Consider the following 21,076-nt stretch of genomic DNA (forward strand, 5'->3'; position numbering starts at 1 on the left):
AGCCATCCAGTTACCTCATTTATGGAATCCCTGGCTTCCTCCAAATTTCTCAATTGAGGTTATCACCTACTGGAAGATTTTTGAATCCCCACTCCTCAGCTACCAATACTCTACCATTAAAAATAGTTGCCGAAGTGCTAGTCCTCCAGGCAGGAAATCTTGAGTTCAAAACTGGTTCTCAGCTAGATGACTCTGGGCAAGTCACTTATGCTTCAGTTATCTCATCTATAAACATAGGAATAAAAAATTTTAAAAAAACAAACATGGGAATAATGATGACACCTACTTCCCAGAGTTTTTGCCAGAATTTACAAAATGCTTTGCAAACCTTACAACACTATACAAAGGCTAGCTATGATTAGGTCATTTTGCAATTAATTTTCTGGATACATAATTTTCCTCCAAAAAATAGCATAGCTCTTTGAATATAATCCTGTTGTGGCTTTTTGTCTTTATGTTCTTACTGTCCCACTCTCAAAGAAAGTGAGGTGATTTAATGAATAGCATTTAAGTCACTAAGGCTCAAATGCTTTGGAATATATTCATTCAATCAGTTATTGAGTTATTGAGTACAGCCAACTCTAGGTTTTTTTCAACCTATTGTCTTGACTGCTCCTCCTGGTCTCCTTTTATCTTCCATATACTAACTCCTAACCCAGGGGCTCTTCTCTTAGTAGTCTTATTAGCTACAATCTTGTGCCATTTTGTTCTAAACTTTGAAGTAATTATGCCATCATTCATCTAGGTAAGAACATTAGATCTCAGCAACAGAAATCCAAATGCTAAATTATTAACTATTTTATATCAATTCAATCTAGTAGAAGTTAATACTCAGAGGATGGAGAATGGATTGCAAAAATATCTATTAATTCCTGGTTATTTACCTAAAATCTCATTTAAATACATATATACACACACATATATCTCATAGGATTTTTTTTACTTTCCATCTTAGAATCAATACTGTGTATTGGTTCTAAAGCAGAAGAGCAGTAAGGGCTAGGCAATGAGTTAAGTGACTTACCCAGTGGTCATACAGCTAGTAAGTATCTTACTTAGCCAAATTTGAACCCAGGACTTCTGGTCCCTAGGCCTGGCTCTCAATCTACTACCCCCACAAAGACTGTTCTAAAAGTATTCTTAAAAAGCTAGTATCCAAGGTCTCTATCAGGTCTAAAGTAAAAGAATGTTTCCAAGTGCATGTTCTGTCTCTCAGACTAAATTTTAAAGTTTTGAAGAAGTGGAATGACAATTTTTGTACTAACAGAATGCCCTGAAAATAACATTTTTAAATATTACTTTTATTAATATATTTTGTTTTGCAACACCATTTCCCCTTTCTTACCAACTAAGTAATCACACTAGCTATTAAATGTTCCTCAGAGCAATAAAGAATTTTCACAAGAGTAAGGGGGCAGAGGGAGAAACAATTGAACAAATACTATGCAATATTCTATACTCAGTCCCCCAACTCTGCAAAATTGGGGAAGATACTTTTTCTCAGCTCTTCTCTGAGCCTAAGCTTGTTCATTATAATTACACAACCCAGTGGATACTGCTACCCAAATTTTAAAGGGGATGGAGGGAAGAACTTGGATTGAAAAACACTAGTCTGAAGAGGTTAACTTTAATATTACAAAAGTATATCAGTGTAAGACAACCTTGCTTTCACTTTAACCAGACCAGTCAAGACTGATCCCTCCCCTCATTCACAGATAAGACCTAGACAGAAAAACGATTACATAGAAATGGCTATGCTATTTCTATTATCTTGTATTAGTTGTACTTGTGAAGTTCATTTATAATTTGTAAAACTTGACATTTGACACTCCCTCTGTCAAATGTTTTATAGAAAGCTAAATTATCTATAGCTTTGGCTTTCCTCTGATCTCCCTACCAGTTTAATAACTGTTAAAAAAGGAAATGAGGTTCTGGAAGGACCAGTTCTAAATGAAGCTATGCCATCTTTGTTATCACCACACTTCCTTTTATAGGAGTTTACTAATCATGCTTATAAAAAATTTTTCTAGAATTTTATTAGCACTCAAAGTTAAGTTCATTTGCCTCTAATTTGCATACTCTATTCTTACTTTTTTGAAATTTGGAACATTTGCCTTTCTCCTGACCTGGAAAAAAACCATTCTCAATGAGCTTTCAAAGATGATTAACTGGGCAGCTGGATAGCTCAATGGATTGAGAGCCAGGCCTAGAGATGGGAGATCCTAGCTTCAAATATGGTCTCAGACACTTCCCAGCTGTGTGACCCTGAGCAAGTCACTTAAACCCCATTGCCTAGCCCTTACCACTCTTTTGCCTTGGAACCAATACACAGTATTGATTTCAAGACGGAAGGTAAGGGCTTAATAAAAAAAAAAAAGATGATAAACTGACAGCCATGTCAGCTCTGAATTTACTCTTCATAGACTATATTATCTTGAGTTTTGACTCCTTTAGTTAATTTTTGCTGTTCTTTCCACTCCAAAGAGTATCACTGTTGGCAGAAAAAAAAATTGAATGACAGTATTTGAACTGTTCTGCTTTCTTTAGATAATTCACAATGAATGTACTTCACGGGAAATCACAAACTCATTTTCTTTTGCTCCCAAAGGAAAAAGCAAACAAAACCAAAACTAAATTAAAAAACAACCAACCAACCTATTTTGCAGCCTCAGCATCCAACAGTCCATTCTGAGCTCTTGTTGCCCTTGCCCAAAGGCTTAGAAAGCAGTATCATTACTTCCCCTCCCCCCCATCCCCCATTTATCCTCTATTACCTGCCCTTACCTTGGTACATCTTTTTGGAATCTAAGCTGGTTGAGAAACAGGCAACAATTTCTCTCTTCATTTTCAGCTTAATTTGATTAGAGTTGTGGGACTCCAAGCAAATAAAGGTTTACTAGGGCTTGTTAGGTGCATTCCATCCCTGGACAAGAGCCTAGCATTCCTACATTTAAAGCCAGACTAGAAAATTAAATTCCATTTTCAGACACCATATTCTTAAACAGATGTTCACTTCCCACATCTGATTCTCTTTGATTTAGATTGTCAGCAGTAATGAAAACTGCCACTGGGACCCAGTCTTTAGTTTCTCGTTCAGGACCTCAAAATCCTATGCAATCCTAGACTACATTTGTAATAGCCAAAACCCAATTCTGGATTCCTTCTATCAGGTATTATCTGTGTCCACCAGAACCATCAGAAATGGATAATACTCATCAACTTTAATCAATTACCAAACTTCTCTGTCATGTCCAGAAGACATGTACCAGAAAAACAGTAAACCTCCCTATTGCTATCAACAACTGGCTGCCTCAATACTGCTAAATATTACAGTCATCAACCATCATAAAATTTATCTCCTCTCTCTCTCTGATCCTTACCAGATGGCTTTCCCCTCAATTGCAAACAGTTGCTTTCCTTCTCAGAGGATCTGGATGCCTAATTGTAAAGAGCCTCAATATCTATTACCTGGCTCAGGGCTGAGAATTAGCTTTCTTCCATTTCTCCTGTGTCCATTCATCTATCATCCTCTAACTCCTAACAAAATTCAGGATTCCCCTTCTGCCAGGTCAATTCTTTTTTCTTTGTTTTCACACTGAAGCCCTTCTTTTATTATTTTAAAAGAGAATATGCCATTTGTAGGGACACCCTGAGGAGTGAACAGACATTTTTCCAAGCCCTTTTATATTCAAAACTGAACTATAAGCAAAAATAGTTATTTGGCCATGACAGAAATATTTTACTCTCTAGGCAAAGCATTTCAAAATTCACCTTCCCACCATACTTGTTGAAATTGAGATCCTCAGTTTTGCTATTCTTTATGTTAAACCCTTACTTTCTGTCTTAGTACAGCTTTAAGACAGAAGGGCAAGTGCTAGGTAAATAAGGTTGTGACTTGCCCAAGATCACATAGTTAAGAAGCATCTGAGGTCATATTCTATTCATAGGTGAAACTTTTTAATATCCTAGCAATAAACTCTACATAGGCACCTCAGTGGCTAAAGTTTGCAATCTTTTCATCATAATACCAACAGTTCCTTTCAACAGAATTTAAAAGGAATACTAAAGTTCAACATATTAAGAATCAAAAGAAAAAAACATCAAAATCAGAGTAGCGTTTCCTCTGTCCTAGATATGAGGACATTTTCCTTTACTATGTTCCCATTACTGTTAACATGGTGGTATCTGAAATTAATGGTATTTCCAACTGAGAAGAAAACTGAAGAACGTGTCAGAGATCCAGACCTCGCTATTTTAGAATAACTTTTAAGTATCACATGGAAGCAATGATTAGATATAGATAAATCCTGTGTCTCATAGAGCTACACACATCCCGAAACTCCAAGTACTGTCTATTACTAAACGTTTTCCTTTTATTTGCTACTCCTCCAAACTGGTGGAATTCTGAATATTGTTTCGATTTAGGGTTTTTTTGGCATTCTGTGTTTTGAGAATAGAATCTGTTCTCTAAATGAAACATCCTCATATTCCAGAGTTGGAAACTAGAAGATAGAATTGCCATTATTTTGACATTTATACATGGGCTTTCTTAATCTAGATTGTTTTTAAGTATAAACCAGGATCTCTAGACCTTAAATTCAAAATCCTAATGCCTCAGAGAAGGGGCCAGACTTCATATAGATTTCTGATAATTAACAATCATGATTAGTTATGTCATTTCAATACCACATATCTGATATGAGGTCATAAAACTTTTCTAAAAATAACAAAGGTTATGGCTTGAACATAGCAAAATATGTGAGCCAACAATTTCCTTATTAACCTGTTGATATCTTGCCTTAAGTCCACACAGAAATTTCATGAAAAGCAAAGATTTTTCCCATGTACTTTCCATAAAATTGGCAGATTAAAAAAAGAAAACTAAGCCCTGTCTTTCCCTTCCAATACCCTGAGTGGTTGGTTGCTGCATTAGTGTTAGATATCCTAATATTACTCTCTACAGGAAAGGGAAATAATAACTTCTAAAAAAAAACACAGTGTCCTCAGAACTCTTGAGGTAAAAAAAAAAAGAAGAAAACTCTCGAGGTGGTCTATGTATGTATACAAACAGTACCAAAACTTTATACTAACTACAGCAACCTTTCTCCATTAAAATCTAAACTCTTAGAGTAGTTGTGAGCAAGAAACACACAAATACCAGAATTCTAATTGTTTACAAGAAACACATTTCATACACAGAGTAAAGCTAAGGGGTGAGAGCAGAATCTATTGGGCTTCAAATGAGATTCTTTTAAAAAAGGAGTAACAATCATGATCTCAGATCTTTGTCCTGATAAGGAAGGTAATTATATCCTAATAAAAGGCAGTATAAGCAAAATAATATCAGTATTAAACATAAGTGCACCAAATGGTATAAACTCCAGATTTTTAAATGAAACGGTGTTTAATAAGCAAAAAAAAAACAACAAAAAGGCTGGTCCCAGGAGGAAAATTTAAAAACATGACAGGCTGGATAATTAGACCTTAAGTGAATGCGAGCTTGTGTATCCTGAGCAACTCTTAACAAGCCAGCGGGACTTACAGGCTGGAGAAGCACTTAAAAAGCAGGACTGCAGGATGCAAATTCAGGAGGGCAGCTGTGTTTTAGAATAGAATCAAGTTTCCATCTTTCTTACAAGTATAGAGAAGCACAGAGAGAAAAAAGGTAGGGACTCATCCAGAAGCTGGCACTATTCTTCCTAAGGGTACGACTTCATGAAGCTTACAGCCACTCAGCCCTACAATTTATTAGAATCTCTCTAGACTTCCGTGACCTTCCTCACCCCACCTCACCAATGAGCCCAAGACTTCCTATCTTCACTCTATCTTCACCGCCCCACCCCAGGAGTAGCCACGAGCCTGTCCCCAATACCTCGCACCCCCTACAACGACAGGAACTCAACCATCCAGACCCCTCGCACAAGGTCGGGGCCCCTCCAGGCTCCCAGGTCCTCACTTTCCTCCACCCCACCCCCACCCACCCGGGCTGGGACAGGAGAAACCGGGTTTAGTGCAGGGGCTGGGGGTGGAGACTGACCCTGGGGCGGGAAAGGGAAGATCAGGCCCTCCCCTCCAGGCCCGGCTACCCAGTCCGCCCCAGCACATGTTGGCTTAACTTTGGCGTCTCTCAGCCTTCTACCCCGGCCGATCCCAGAAGGTCCCGCTTCTGTCCCCCGGCTGTCCCTTCCCGCGAGCCGGAGGGAGAGCAACAGCTCGTGACCTCCCCCACCCTCCCTAAAGCGAGACTCGTCCGCGCAGACCCCGCGTGCCCCCACCGAGCCGCCGCCGCCGCCGCTACCTGTCCTCATTCTTGTTCTTCTGCTTCTTCCCCATCGCGTGACAATGGCGTTCGCGGCTCCAGTCCCTTCGCTCACCCCTTCACTGACCCACAGCCCCTTGGCTAGCCCAGCTTTCTGCCCTTCCTCCTTCGCCGCCGCTTCTCGGACCCGGCTCACCACAGACCCTAACACGGGGACAGAGCACATATGGTAGGAACTCGCACAGCGCAGGCGCATCGCCCCCGCCACCCTGGCGTGGGGACGCAAGGCGTCTCATAGAGTTCTACGTTTAGGGTAGAGCGTCCCCAGACTCCAGCCGGTGACGCTGGGTGTGGAGAGCGCTCCGGTCTTTGGGAGTTAGAAGCGCAGGGTCTCAAGTGCCCCGAAGAGTAGCATTCTACTACAGAAGCTGTCAATCTTTTATGATATTGTTCCGTGATGAAGTTCACGTAATACTCCCAAGTCAATACAGCCAGGGCGGCTGAAAAGAAAACTTCTGGACGGTTGTTACATCATTTGGAACAGGAGAACTTCTGTGCTCTATTTAGTCTTCATTCCACTGTTTAACGTCTATAATTCTTTAATTCTAGTCTGCACCAAGTTCGACATATTTACAGGGGAGCTCTAAGTTGGACACTGCATAACGCACATGGTTTATGGAACTATTCGATAAATAAAACAAGGGCATACTAAATTTGTCCTAGCTTTGTAAAATAGGTTTCCATTTTCTCGTTGAAAGAGAAAAATTCTAATCCGGAAAAATAAAACCAGAAAAACATGTTCAAATAGATATATTTCGCCTTTCTTATATAGTTTACTTTAGAAAATTCGTCCAGGGACCTTAAAGGAAATCTTGAAAGTCAACCAAGCAAATGGGCAATACCCCCCAAAAAACTACAACTTCCAAGATGCATTGCTTCTCCCGCTGCACCTCATACACTAAAGCGCAGTATTGGAATTCTTCGGCCCAGAAGGAAGTCAAGAATCTTGGGCTCTTGCAGTCACCATAGAAAAATCTACTCAAAGCAATTCCGCATGTCTTCTGAGATACCCAGAAACCAAAGAAGCACGGGATTACGCAGACAAGCGGCATAACGCATGCGCCGGAGACGCACACGTTCTCTCCTCCTAGGTGGTAGTCGGTTCCCGTCGAGAGCGTGAGAAACAGCCAATGAGGGTGTAGCGTTTGCAACCGGCTAGTGCCCTCCCGCCTCCGCCTCTACTGCAGTCGTTCCAGAAGTAGCTGTGACCTTCCGCCAAGTTTTCGCCACTTCGAGGAGGGGGAGGGGACCGGAGTAATCTCCGCGATTTCAGGCGAGGTGGGCTTTGATGACTAGAAAGCAATACCCGTGGTAAGAGAGCAGCCGTAGCACGCGACGAGATCTGAGGAGCAGGGCGGGGAACTGGTAGGGGGTGGGGAAAGAGAAAAGAGGCAGGTTGGGTTTGGTCCGGGAAGGGCCGATACGCTTAGTGCACAAGCGCAGACTGCCACGCATGCGTCTTTAGTGGCTTTGAAACCAAGGCTCCCGGTACTCCTTGCCCTCACTTCAGCTACCCTCTTTCCATCTTGTAGAATGGCGGGGAGAGGAGGTGGAGCGAGATCTCCGAAAGGACCTCGAGATTTCATGATTATCTCCGAACTACTTAGTTCCCAAAACGTGTCCCACGGAGGTGGGAAGTAAAGAGTCCTCGGGTTTTTTAGGGATACCTTAGTCTTTTAACCTTAAATATGCTCTCCTTCCCCCACTAAAATGGGACATCGAAATTAGCGACTTAAAGCTGGAAGGAAAACAGATTTGGAGATCACAATGGAAGATGAGTAGAGAACTAACGGGACTGCTTTTTCTTTTCTTGATGGAAAATGGGTTTAATGGGTTTAAAGAACCTGCCATACAGGATAGCCATAGTAATAAAAGATTGTGTTCGTTGCTCCCAAAGCAAAATAAAAGTTGTTTCCGACTTTTAAACTTTCACTGGAGCTTATTAACAATAATTTATTAAGAGCAGATTCTAACACACGAATCACTAATCATACTAGTGTATTAACTAAACTAGATAACACTGAAGATGATTAAAAAGCTACGTCCATTTTAAATGTTTTGTAGATAGCTGTTCTTCATCAGGTGACCTGAATCAGGGCAGTTGTGTTTAATTTAAATATTTATGAAGCATTTCCTAATTTCCTGGCTTTGAGGATACAAAGGCTTGGGGATGGGTGAAGAGTCTTAGGGAAAGTTTCCTAGAGGAGATAGACACCTGAGCTGGGCCTTGAAGAAGGAAGTATTTTGACAGTTCGAGAAAAGGAAAATTGTTACTTACAGAGAAAGCAAAATGCAATGAAAGAAATAGTTTGAAGAACATAGATTGCATTAAGGGGAAAAGTAGATAAATGCTCTGGTCAGAAATCTTTATTTAACCTGGCAATGAGGACAACATAGTATAAAGAACAAAGGACAAACCCAAATTTGAATCTTGGCTCCACCATTATCTGTGTGTTTAATCAGCCACTCAGGTTTTCAGTTTTCTCATCAACAAAATGAAGTTGGATTAGATCACTGAATATTCCTTTTTGCTCCAAACACAAAGACATTATGTAGTGATCCTAAGGTTGATATGGTCAGATCTGTGAATTGGAAATATTGCTTTACAGCAGTTTGCAAGAACATTCAGAAGGGTGATAAATAGAATAAAGACAGGGAGACAGGATAAAACAATGTTTAAAATAACCCAGGTGAGAAATAATGAGGACCTGTATGACACTGGGAGTAGAAAGAAAGGAATAGATGAGAGATTGGAGAGGCAAAACTAACAGAGTTTAGTAAGGAATTGGATGATAATACCAAAAACTGGAACCCAGGTGACAATATAATCACATTATAAAGATGTTCCTTTTGGTCTTTCAGTAAATAACTCCCTTTTACATAGATCCTAATGTGAATCTCACTCACACTCATGAATTTCACTCACTGAATTCTGCCCTGTAATGAATTCTATTATGAAATATACAGCAACAATAATGCTTATAGTGCAGATAGGGAATGTTTGCTCAACTGTCTCTGTTCTATTTCCCTTTTTCTTTCACATCTATAAACCAATAGAATGTAAGCTTCATGAAGAAAAGTACTGTTTCCTTTTTGTGTTTGTATCCGCAGGCGTAGAGCTACATAAAAGGAACTTAAATGTTCATTTAATTGAACTTTCCTTTGTAAAAAATATTGTCTTACTGTGTTTATATAAATGTAAGCTCTCATTTTGAGTCAAATACTACTCCAGTCAATGCCCTATGGCTCATAGATGAGGCAAACAGATTTCAGGCTCTGAAAGACCCTAACTAGCTGGAACGCTTTCAGGTATCAAATATAGATTATATGGGTGAAATCCTAAAACTAACTTAACTAATTTCAGAAACGTCACAAGCTTGACTGCAGAGTGATGGATTTTTTTTAGTCAGGGCAGTTTTTGAAAGCCATCTACCAAGTTGTAGAGGCTTGTGATTTGTGTTAGTGACAGATAATCTCATGTTCATGAAATCATGCATCCTTGGATTATTATTATTATTATATCTTAGTTCATTTCTTTTAGCTTTAAAATGCAAACCTCAGTTATTTCTGTATTTTGTAACTTCATCCCCTAATACCTCAACTCACTCTAGATTGTGAACTCCTTGACAACAGAGACCATCTCTTATTTGACATTTCCTCAGTATGGCCTACAGGGCCTAGAGTACAATGGTCTGCTTTTATAGTAGTCACTTAACTTTCATTTTATTACAGAAAAAGAATATGAATCAAAAATAAGTAATTTTTCTCTCATTAACTTACTCTCCATAACTATATACTTCTAACCTAGGAAAGGAAACAGCTAGTCAAAAATCACTTTGTCAACAAACTCTATACTGTTTAAAATGTTACTTGCTGACATTATAGAGAATCTAAGAAAACATGGTTTCATGTTAGCAATATTTTCATTGTGTATTTTTATTTCCCAGATTATAAGTTGTGAACTCTATATTAAAAAAGACATGGAAGCACATACATCTGTTGACATGTTTGCAAAAGTCCTGGAGAATCAATTGCTTCAGACAACCAGCATTGTGGAACAGCAGCTGGACGCTGAGATTCAAAAATTGGATCAGATGGATGAGGATGATTTGGAGCGCCTTAAAGAAAAGAGACTCGAAGCACTAAAGAAAGCACAACAGCAGAAACAAGTAACCTAGCTGCACTGGTTTCTGAAATTACTAAACAATATGGTCCAAGTACCTTGTACTACTGCAGTAGTTGCTGTCAGTCCTCACTTTAGGAGTTGATAAATTAATGTGTCACTGCTGTAATTTAAAATTTGTACAAAGCAATTGTTTGGCTTAGTCAATGTAATAACCTGAATACATATATATTTTAATTTTAAAGAGGTCTCCACATTCAGAATACATTGTTCTCATTTGATTAAAAAGACAGTGAAATCTAGGCAGACTAATAAACTGAAATAATGAGGTCAGGCTATATTTCAAAGTGTTGAAAATTTAGAGAAGAGTAAGGTGACAGTAGTATTTATAGACAACTTTTTCTAAGCTAGTTTGGCTGAGAAAGTTTGGAGAGACAGCTTGGGCATATTTGAAGATAGTAGTAAAAGAACCAGTTGATAAGGAGAAAAGCTGAAAATTAGAGGCAGGGGTTGAGGGATGACAAAGGATGCAGTCTGCTAGAAAAAGATGAGGATGGGATCAGGGACACATTAAAAGCACTGATCTTTTTAAAAAGAGCTACCTTGTTAAAAACTGCTGGATGTCAAGAAATTTTGAGGTAAAGAAAAGGGGAATAGAAGGAATTCACATTGAATAGCTCCAGTTTTCTAAGTAGAAGCACTTTTGAGTATTTGAAATTTAAGTATGTATTTAAAACTGACAAGGGCAAAAGTTGAATTTTACCAAAGAAAAAAGTTAAAAGAACACAGTGTTGCTTGAATATGTCCACAGATTCTCATTTTTCAATTGATAAGAAATATTCACATTGTTCATGTCTGTCAATATACCTATTTTCACAGGGAAAATTCCCAAGTACTGCTTGCAGTTCAGTGAGGCTAAAAGAAAGAACTGCTTGATTCCCAAGTCCTTTCATTTTCATCAACAACTTGGGTAATATGAAAGTCTATTATAACCAACATGGAAGTTTATTATATTTACAAATGACTAAAAGCTGAAAGAGGAGAGTAGCTCATATACAGGATAACAGGAATAGTAAAGAGATCTTAACAGAATCTAACCATGGGACAATACTACAAAATGAAATTAATAGGGTAAAATGTAAAGAATATTATGTGTCCAAGTACAGAACAAACAGTACCTACCCACTAAGTAGTTTGTGTGGAGAAAAAAACTTAGGTATGTTAGTTGAATTAATATGAGCTAACAATATGATGGGGTTGCCAAGAAAAGAAATCTAATCTTAGGCTAAATTAATAGAAATAGTGACCAGACTGAGGAAAGTAGTGGTTGCACTATATCCTATTGTGATTCAGACCACAACTATAATTCTGTGGTTGGTTTTAGATACCACATTTTGGCAGAGATATTGATAAATTGAAATGTATTCTTATGGAGGATAACTAGATTTGTGAATGATCTAGACAAATATCACAAAGAATGAGCCAAGGAACATTTAGCCTTCTGAAGAACAAATTTGAGGGAAAGGAAATGTAATAATTGTATCTAGATATTTGAAAGTCTCACATTAAAGAGATAATTTGATTTGTCCTTAATAGATCCCAAGGACAAACCAGAACTTATAGATGAAAATTAAAGGCACATTTCAGCTAAGAATAAAGAAGAATTTTTGCCTAATAGAGCTTTTCAGTTCAATGAAGAAATGGGATTCCTTAATTAATTGTGTGTGCCTCATTCCTGGAAATTATAGAAATCATAAATCTAGAGCTAGATGAGACTTAGAGACCATCTAGTTCAACCCCTTCCTCTCATAGAGGAGGAAACTGAAGGCAACAGACTCAATAAATCCAAATGAATATCCTAGACACATTGTGGCTAATTAGTATCCTTAAGGATGAACTACATCAAATGACAAAGATAAAGATAGTACAAATTACTTTGTCAAAAAGCAAAAAAGTCATGTAATATGATTTTCAATGTAGTTTACACATATCTATTAAGTTCTTGCTAAGCATGGTAAAACACAAAGATAAAATGATACATAGACCCTGACCTCAAGGTGCTACATTCTACCAGGTTATAGTGGAAGGAGGGAGTGGCATACTAATCGAACTTGTAAAAAGGTATAATACAGATTGTTCCATGAGAATCTGAGGATGGAAAACAATTTTAGCTGTAGGGTGGTAGTGACCGGTCAGAATACACAGAGGAGATAGCACTTGAGCTAAGCACTGAAGAACTATAATGTTCTGAAAGACATGAAGCAGGTCCTCTTTGGAATGGGAAGGGAAGAGAAGAAGCACTTAGTATGTGAAAGCCTTAAGCTTTCTTTAACGAATAATTTAATTTGATCTTTAAGACAACCCTATGATGTAGATGCTGTTCTTATCTTCCTTTCATAGTTGAAGAAACAACTAGACAATGGTTAAATGACTTGCCCAGATAGGAAATGTCTGGCTTGATGAGAAGCAACCAACACTAATCACGTGGACGAACAATGGCATTCTAAGTTCAGGGAATAAGTTAGTGGTCTGGTTTAGCTGGAACATAGGGTTTGCAAAGGGGAGTAATATGAAATAAAGCTAGAAAAGTAGGTTAGAGAGACCTTTAAATACCATATTGACACAATTAAATTTTGTGACGTACAATAGGGAGGCACTCAAGGTTATTGAGTGGGGGAGAGACACGGTGAGACCTTTGCCTTAGGGAGACATGGGAAGTATCATTTGGAGAAAGGAAAATTGAGTAAGGTAATTCTAACACCTTAGCAAGATAAGTGAACCACATTAGGGTGTCAATATGAATAGACAGAAGGGGACAAATGTGAAAGATCTTACAGAGATAACAGAATTTAGCAAATGATTTGTTAATAATAATAACCAGCATTCATATAATGCTTTAAAGGTAACAAAGCAAATTGATATCTTTAACTTAATTAATATTTACAAAAACAATAGTATAAGGTAGATACTGCTGATACACCCCTTTAACAAATGAAGGAATTGAGACTAGTGACGACTCTAATAACGTAGCTAGTGTTTGCATCCCAAATAAAACATTACTTCAAAATTTCAAATTTGGATCACTGAGAGGACGGTGATATAATCAACAAAGAGTTTAGGCGGGGAAGATGATTGATTCGCTTTTGGTCATGTTGAATTTGAGATGTGAGTAGGACCACGTGGAAATTTGGTAAAGATGAAGGACTAGGTAGTGAGAGGAAGAGGGGAGAGATCAGGAATGGCAATTGACATTTTGGAGTCATTTTGATAAAAGTGATCATTGAAAACATGGGAATAAACAAGATTTCCATGGAAATCATCATGAAGTGAGAAGAGGAAAGTGCTAATGGCAAAGTTTCAGGGTACAGCCATATGTCAGAGATAAGAAATGGTCAATGACCATTGAAAAGTACTCAGAGATAAGCTACCTCAGACAATTTACCACCTTGGGGAAGGGAACAGAAGAGGGCGGGAGGAAGAAAATCTGAATCCTAAAATGTCAGAAAACAGTTGTCAAAAATTGTTTCCACGTGTAACTGAAAAAATAAGGGGGGGAAAGAACTTGTCAGAGTAACTGACAGGTAGGAAAACTGGGAGCATAGTGATCAAGGAAGATAAGGACTGATTATGGAAAAAATGGCACCTGATACAGTTTAGAAATCATTTACAAATTTTAAGAGAGCAATTTTAGTAGGGAGATGAAGTAGAAAACGAGATAGCAAGGAACTGACAAAGTGGAATCAATGTGTATAGATTCCTCTTTCTAGGAGATTCTTATTATTTTTAAGTTAATTACTCTAAAATAAAGCTTGCTTTGTTGCAAATGATTTTGGTAACAAAATTATTTTACATGCTTACCCCTATATCCTTGAATACATCCCAATTTACTGAAAAAGAAATTTCAAATGTCAATATTTCTTCTCTTTCCAACCTAGGAATGGCTTTCAAAAGGACATGGTGAATACAGAGAACTTCCTAGTGAGAGAGAGTTTTTTCAGGAAGTCAAGGAAAGTAAAAAAGTAGTTTGCCATTTCTACAGAGATTCCACATTCAGGTAACTGAACTGCTTTTTGGTGAAGGGATTTTATGTTAGAAAAATATAATAGAATATTTAAAGGAAATTTGGAAAGTTGAACAAATTGCACTTATTAACATCAGATCTTTTTAAAAGTTCACTTTAGAATACTAATGTTCAAAATTATAATAATATACCTTACTAAAAAATTAGAACATCCCTATATAAATATCTTGAATGGTTTTGGTCATTCTAACAATAACTCTTAGATGTATACCATACAGTTTAAAACTTTTGTCAAAGCAAAAAATAATTATTTGCCTTCTTACCTTAAGTCTTTATGTAAAGCTTCACTAACTACTCTTTAGTAGAACTGTGATTTTCCTGTAAGATCCGTGTAGGTTAGGGATCTGTCTAGAAGGCAGGAGTAGGACAGCTTTTTAGAAGGGCAGGTCAAGTGGTCATATGTTTACTTCCTCATTTAACAGTAGATAAAGGAGTGCCAGTATTTGAGGGGAAAGATGGTGGCTACCTGTTTGTCAGTCATATGTAATTTATACATATTTCCTGAGGAAAAGATTATATATATAAACTTGAGCTTTATCAGCTAACACCTAAATTAACAGTTGATGCAGGATTAGTTGAGAACTGAATGAATGAATGAGCATTGGGCCATCATTGCAAGAAATAGAGTAGCTGGGGTCAAGAGGAGACTTGGAAAGAGAGAAAGGATAAGATGATCCAGGAAGTGGAAAGGCATCCAAGGCAAATTTGCCTCTCCTTTGTTGTCTGCTTAAAATAATTTCTTATTCAGCATTCATGAAATAGGCTGCCAGCTCCAGTCTTTATCTTATAGCTTTGCTTTAGTAAACCTAAAAATTAATATCTAAATGTACAAAGCAAATACTAGAGGACATTTTCCAGGATTCTTTTAAATGGCTCCCCCTGGTGCATTTTAAATGACTGTTTACCTGCTTTCTTGCAAGATACTGTTTCTTCATTTAAGAAATATTTTATTTTTACATACACACATGTGCACAGATACTCGGGCATGCATCCTCTAACTGTATTGAAGTTAAAAAAGTATCCTTAAGATTAATACTTATTCTTGTTTTCCTCTCATTAATTGTCATTCACCAAAAGTCTTATACCTAAGTACTTGACAGATATGTGAAGACACAAAGATGATGTATGGTGAAAATGCCAAAAAAATTTTTTTGCTAGACCACAGATGATCTCCATGCCTCCTGACTAAGCCTCAAGAACATTGAGTCTTAAGTGATTCAGAGTACTTGACTTGGTACAAAAATTAACATACAGGCATTTAGTCTCTTTCCAAAGTATTACAACTATTTCTTTTAGTAAAAGCATTATATTGACCATTTTGAAACAAATAAGTCATATTCTTGTTTAAAGAACATGTTTCTTGACAGCCACCTGTGTTTACTTCCTAAATTGAGAACACTACTTTGGCAATGACAGGGTCACCTAAATTCCAATTTCCTTTTATTTTGCTATTTCTTCAACCCAGATTAGTCAAATCCATGATATTGATAATAATCATAAAGCCCTTAGCACAGCATCTGGAACATAACAAGCATTAAATAAATGTTAGCTATTATTATTGTTATTATTGTCATCATTTTAGTCAACAAACAAACAGGGCCTACTATGGAAAAACAGTCATCATTTGATAGCAGCTAGAGCTAAAAGGGCCTTGCTTGTTTATTATTGCTTACCCTTGACTCTAATGATATCATATAGAGATTTTTTTCAAAACAGTTCCCTTTCAATAGCATCAGTTTCCCCCTGGATATTCTCAAATGAGAAAAAAAAAAGTTTATGGCTCATTTTATTGTCCATTAAGTTCTTTTATTCCTCACCTCTTTTGAAGTTCAGTGAGATTCTATTTAGAAAAAATGTTAATGGGATATAATCTGTTTTTGCTTGTTATGTTATACTCTGTTAGTGTGACAGATGGGATATTGATAATTGATTGAAATATATAAGGAAAAGTGTTTTTCTAAAGTGCCAATTTTGGATTCTCTTCTGCAAAGACAATTTGTGAGGAATAAAATAGGCTTCAGTAAATGCCCCACTTTCCCCAATCACTATTGATAAATCTTCTTTGTATCAAAAATGTTTGATCTATTTGATTTTTTAATTTTCATCTTTCTTTGGCTTTACAGATGTAAAATACTAGATAAACATTTGGCATTATTGGCCAAGAAGCATTTGGAGACCAAATTCCTGAAACTAAACGTGGAAAAAGCACCTTTCCTGTGTGAAAGACTTCGTATCAAAGTTATTCCCACCCTAGCTCTGGTGAATGATGGGAAAACAAAAGATTATGTAGTAGGTTTTACTGAACTAGGGAATACTGATGACTTCACCACAGAAACTTTAGAATGGAGACTTGGCTGTTCTGATATTATTAATTACAGGTAATTTTTTTAAATGGCAGTTATTTTCTTTTAGTTATTTTTTGGTTCCTTTTTTTAGATTTCATTTTTTAATGCAGGATTATTTGTGCAGAGCAAAAATAATAGCTTCAGTCAAGTTTGTAGGAAACAAATCTAAGATTTTGTAAAACCACATTAACAAAATAAGTGAATAAAAGAATACAAATGTTAAATTGAGATAAAGTAACATTTGTTGATAAAATTAAATTTTGGAACACTTAACTTTGACACTTTTAGACTTTCAAATTTTATTATAACCATTTCTAAATTAGTCTTTGTGCCCCAAAGTGTCACTCCCTGAAATGGTATCTTCTCAAATTTAAGGTAAACATTTTAATGTGACCCAGACTTGACTTTATTATATTATCTCATCAGTGAATAATGAAGAATCTGCTTCCTAAAGAAAACTATTTTGTTACAAAGCATCAGCTATAAAACTTTACTTCTGTTGAACCCAAAATTTACTCAGTCTTCCTTGTCTGTATATACAACCTGAGAAAGTACAATGAGCTTTCTAATTCCTAGCTCATTTCTAAACAGACTTTGGAAAGAGCTCTTAAAAAGCCTTTGCCTTTCTCCCCCTTCTCCAAACAAAAATAATATTTCTTTGTACAAATCATAACATGTCATGGCATCATACTTTGAGTCCCTTGCCCAAACTACAACAGCAGCAGTGGGTAAAATGATCAGGATTGTTATGTCACGACTTCTTTACTTTTCCTTGTCCCTCCTTGAGGAACTAAATTCCTTATGAGTATCTACTAACTAAATTAGAAAACATTATTATTTCATTTAATTCTTCACACAAGATGGTTTGTGTTGTTTTATTGTTTTTCCCTCCGCATTTCTTCTAGACATTCCCAAAGCCATTTCTATAATTAAAACAGATTAGGAAAACTTTTGATTAAATGTTCCTATTATGTAGAATTTAAACCAGAAAAACAAATGTTTTGTTTTTCTTTAAAGGAATTAACCTTGCTTCTATTCATTTTTTTCTCTTGATTTCTTCCTAGACTATCACCTATTTGGAGTTAAGGAAACTGAAGTAGCTTGGTTGATCCCCATAGAGTCTTTTTTAAAAAAGGCAGTTTACCAAGAGAAATTATTTAAGGTGTCAGAAGGCTATAATTAATTATTTTACTGGGTTAACTTCTAGAAAAAAAACAAACAAAAATTGAGTATGTCATATACTGACAGCTAACACAATCTTATTCTTTCTTCAGTTGTTTAATTTACACAAGGTGTTCTATAACAATCATTTTGCCACGCAGCTCTTAAGAAAGCTGCAAGGCTAAAGTTCTTAAGGTTCTCGGAAACATATTTTTTAAGGATTTGGATAGTTCTGTATTACATGCCAAAAAGAGTAATATTGAAATTAAGGAGGACATATACCTAATAGAATTGCTAAAAAGCATATCAGGCAAGTGTCTTCTCAGTACTCATATTACTACCACCTAAGAGACAATTGCTTAGAGAAGAACGTGAATTCTTTCTTGCCATTATCGGGATTATTTGATGCCATAATGCAAAAAAATGCATTATTTCACCTGCCCATTTTGTATAAAATTAAAAATTACTATGCATTCAATTTCCTTATGGGACAAAGGATAAAATTAATATTTTCTTTGTTAACAATTTTAAATTCATATTTAGAGTCCAAGTAAACATTGTTGCATAGTTCCATTGATACATATTTAAAGTACAAAATAGTGGTTTTAAAAATATCATTATGTTAATAATCATTGAAGGCCTTAAAGTAGGCTATAACTACTGTTCTCTAAAAAAACCCTATTCATAATACAGCTTGTTATAGAACAATCTCATTCCCCAAAACACTATAAAACCATAAATATTAAAAACTTGGTTAAGTTTTTAGTCTGTAACAGAGATGTTAGTCCTGTCCCCTGATCTTCATGTTATCAAAGGAATTCCACTGTACTTTGTGAATTTTACCAAAGATGACTTGTACCAATTTTTTAAACAATTCATCTCATGAAAACCCTTATATCTTAAAATTAAAGTTCTTTTTCATATTTCTTTGATTTTTAGTGGAAATTTGATGGAACCACCATTTCAAAGCCAAAAGAAATTTGGAACCAACTTCACAAAGTTAGAAAAGAAAGCCATCCGAGGAAAGATATATGATTCTTCTGACTCTGATGATGACTAGAACTCTGCCATAAATCTTTGTAAATCATCTTTTGTTTCTGTGTAATTCAATTCTAGGAATGTTTTCTAACACCTATTATTTTCAATACATTTGAACATAATGCTCATTTTCTATAAAGTTTTATACAACTGGATCATGGAAGACATCTTAAATGTTTTCTTTTTGGAGATCATTTTGAGGCTGAAGAGAATATCTGAGCACTTTGGGATTTAATAGTTGAAAGTGACTGAATTTTTTGTTTCTGAGATCAAGATTTATTTCCAAATGAGTTTTCTGTAACCTACATCTAAATGTGTTTATACCATTCATTATTAATTTCAAACTAGCCTCATGGGGAACAAGTCCAGGAGTAGCTTTTAAATAGCGTTCTTTACTTTGTAGAGCCATCTATACATACTCCAGGCATTGACTCGTCACCATTGCACTCTTCATTTATGAAGACTCTTTCACTTCTGGGACATTCCAAATCGGCTGTCTAAAAACTGCCTGTTTATCAAACCCTTAGCTCTGTGTGGGAAAATTGATTTTGACTGATGACAAATGGGAAAATATTGCCTTATTCAAAAGATTAGATTTTGTCATTTTAGCTTCCTTTTGTATGTTTTGAGACAAATTAAAATGTGATCAAGTTATTTGGTAATCAGCATATAGAAAAAATAATTCGGCAAGAGCATTTGAATAGGATTCCCCTCAAGTAATAAAACCCTGGCACAGCCTCCTTCTCCCCTTTGATCCTTTATCCCAAAACACACAGGGCAGTGAATGGCTTTGCCAGGGGCAGTCTTGCAATGCACGATAAGATCATACATTTGAAGAGCCACAAGGCCATCTAGCCCCAACCCCTTCTTTGATAGATGAAACAACAGACGTATAAGTGACTTGTCCCAGGTCACATATAGTATGTAGAGTATGTGAAAGAGATGAGATTTGAAACCATATCCTCTGGTTTCAAGTTCAGTGTCCAGAATGGTCCCAAATTGCTTCTCAAAAAACACCTTAAGTCAGTTCTTTGACATTTCTTTTTTTTTTTTTAACCCTTACCTTCTCTCTTGGAATCAATACTGTGTATGGGCTCCAAGGCAGAATAGTGGTAAAGGCAAGGCAATGGGGTTTGAGTGACTTGCCCAGGGTCACACAGCTGGGAAGTGTCTAAGGTCAGATTTGAACCCAGGACCTCCCATCTCTAGGCCTGGCTCTCAATCCACTGAGCTACCCAGCTGTCCCCATCTTTGATATTTCTTAACATCATTACTTGGGACTTTTATTTGACATCAGTAAGAGAAATAAAGTAATCTATGCTAGTGTTCAATGTCATGGTTTTTAACATCTGCTCTTTAGAGCAGTACTTTGCCTTTCTTGAAGGAGCTTTTGGGGACCAGGCATGGATCCTGAAGTTCAAGTGCTTAGTTATCTCATATGATTGTAGACTGAGGAGGTAGTTAGCAGGTTTTCCAGAAGCAGCTCTAAACAAGTTTGAATCTGCTCCTGGAACTCAGCCTGACACTTTAGCCTTTCTATCATACCATAGATTCCCTGCCCTGTCCCGAGAGACAAGTTTTCATTTAAGCCCACTAATGCTGTAGCCACACATTTTTCTCTACTAATTAATGGGAAATAAATTGAGCTTTAAAAAGGCAAAATACTTGAAGAGTATTGTTTTTTGTACCTGATTTTTTAAAAAAGGCTTTTGGCAATTTTCCCAGAGCCATCTTATTTCCATGCAAAAGCCTGAAAATGAAGTACAGGAAAAAATTATACAGCAATATATAAGGCATTGAATATAGGCTTTTACATGAACACTTAGCAGCTGTGCTTCAGGTTTTCCTTACAACCAAACTATTCTTGCCTTAACTCCCTCTATTTTAAACTACATGGTTTTTCTTTTTAACATACTTAGTTGCTTTTTAATTTGTGTCTTAGAATTCTGCAGCTTTTCTGTCATTAAGCTATAGCTGTGTCTCAATCCTTTTCCTAGTAATTCATAGAA

General features: G+C 36.6%; 2 protein-coding genes across 4 annotated transcripts in view; one reads left to right on the plus strand and one right to left on the minus strand.

Moving 5' to 3' along the window:
- EIF5B (eukaryotic translation initiation factor 5B) overlaps positions 1–6,438 on the minus strand; it is a 75,315-nt gene extending 68,877 nt beyond the window's left edge. Inside the window, exon 1 of the mRNA XM_056808278.1 lies at positions 6,299–6,438. Within this exon, the coding sequence (XP_056664256.1) occupies positions 6,299–6,333 (35 nt within the window). The 5' untranslated portion in view covers positions 6,334–6,438. The remainder of the gene's footprint in view (positions 1–6,298) is intronic.
- A 1,027-nt stretch (positions 6,439–7,465) lies between these two features.
- TXNDC9 (thioredoxin domain containing 9) lies at positions 7,466–20,729 on the plus strand. Of its 3 annotated transcripts, none has more exons than XM_007501122.3 (5): positions 7,466–7,597; positions 10,267–10,488; positions 14,378–14,496; positions 16,647–16,901; positions 18,969–20,729. In XM_007501122.3, the coding sequence occupies exons 2-5, from the start codon at positions 10,300–10,302 to the stop codon at positions 19,087–19,089; spliced, it is 684 nt and encodes a 227-aa protein (XP_007501184.1). In that variant the 5' UTR covers positions 7,466–7,597; positions 10,267–10,299; the 3' UTR covers positions 19,090–20,729. The 3 variants fall into 3 exon arrangements, with proteins under 3 accessions (XP_007501184.1, XP_007501183.1, XP_001363639.1); XM_007501121.3 differs by having other exon boundaries at positions 7,492–7,630; XM_001363602.5 differs by lacking the exon at positions 7,466–7,597 and adding an exon at positions 7,826–7,949.
- The last annotated feature ends 347 nt before the right edge of the window (positions 20,730–21,076 follow it).

The sequence above is a fragment of the Monodelphis domestica genome, chromosome 8, assembly GCF_027887165.1.
Source record: "Monodelphis domestica isolate mMonDom1 chromosome 8, mMonDom1.pri, whole genome shotgun sequence".
NCBI classification, from domain to species: Eukaryota; Metazoa; Chordata; class Mammalia; order Didelphimorphia; family Didelphidae; genus Monodelphis; species Monodelphis domestica.

Excerpts from the sequence above, each read along its gene's own strand:
- TXNDC9 (XM_007501122.3), top strand. The coding sequence starts at position 10,300 with ATGGAAGCACATACATCTGTTGACATGTTTGCAAAAGTCCTGGAGAAT. Across the intron at positions 10,489-14,377 it reads AAGCACAACAGCAGAAACAA|GAATGGCTTTCAAAAGGACA; the intron begins GTAACCTAGCTG and ends TTTCCAACCTAG. Across the intron at positions 14,497-16,646 it reads TACAGAGATTCCACATTCAG|ATGTAAAATACTAGATAAAC; the intron begins GTAACTGAACTG and ends TTGGCTTTACAG.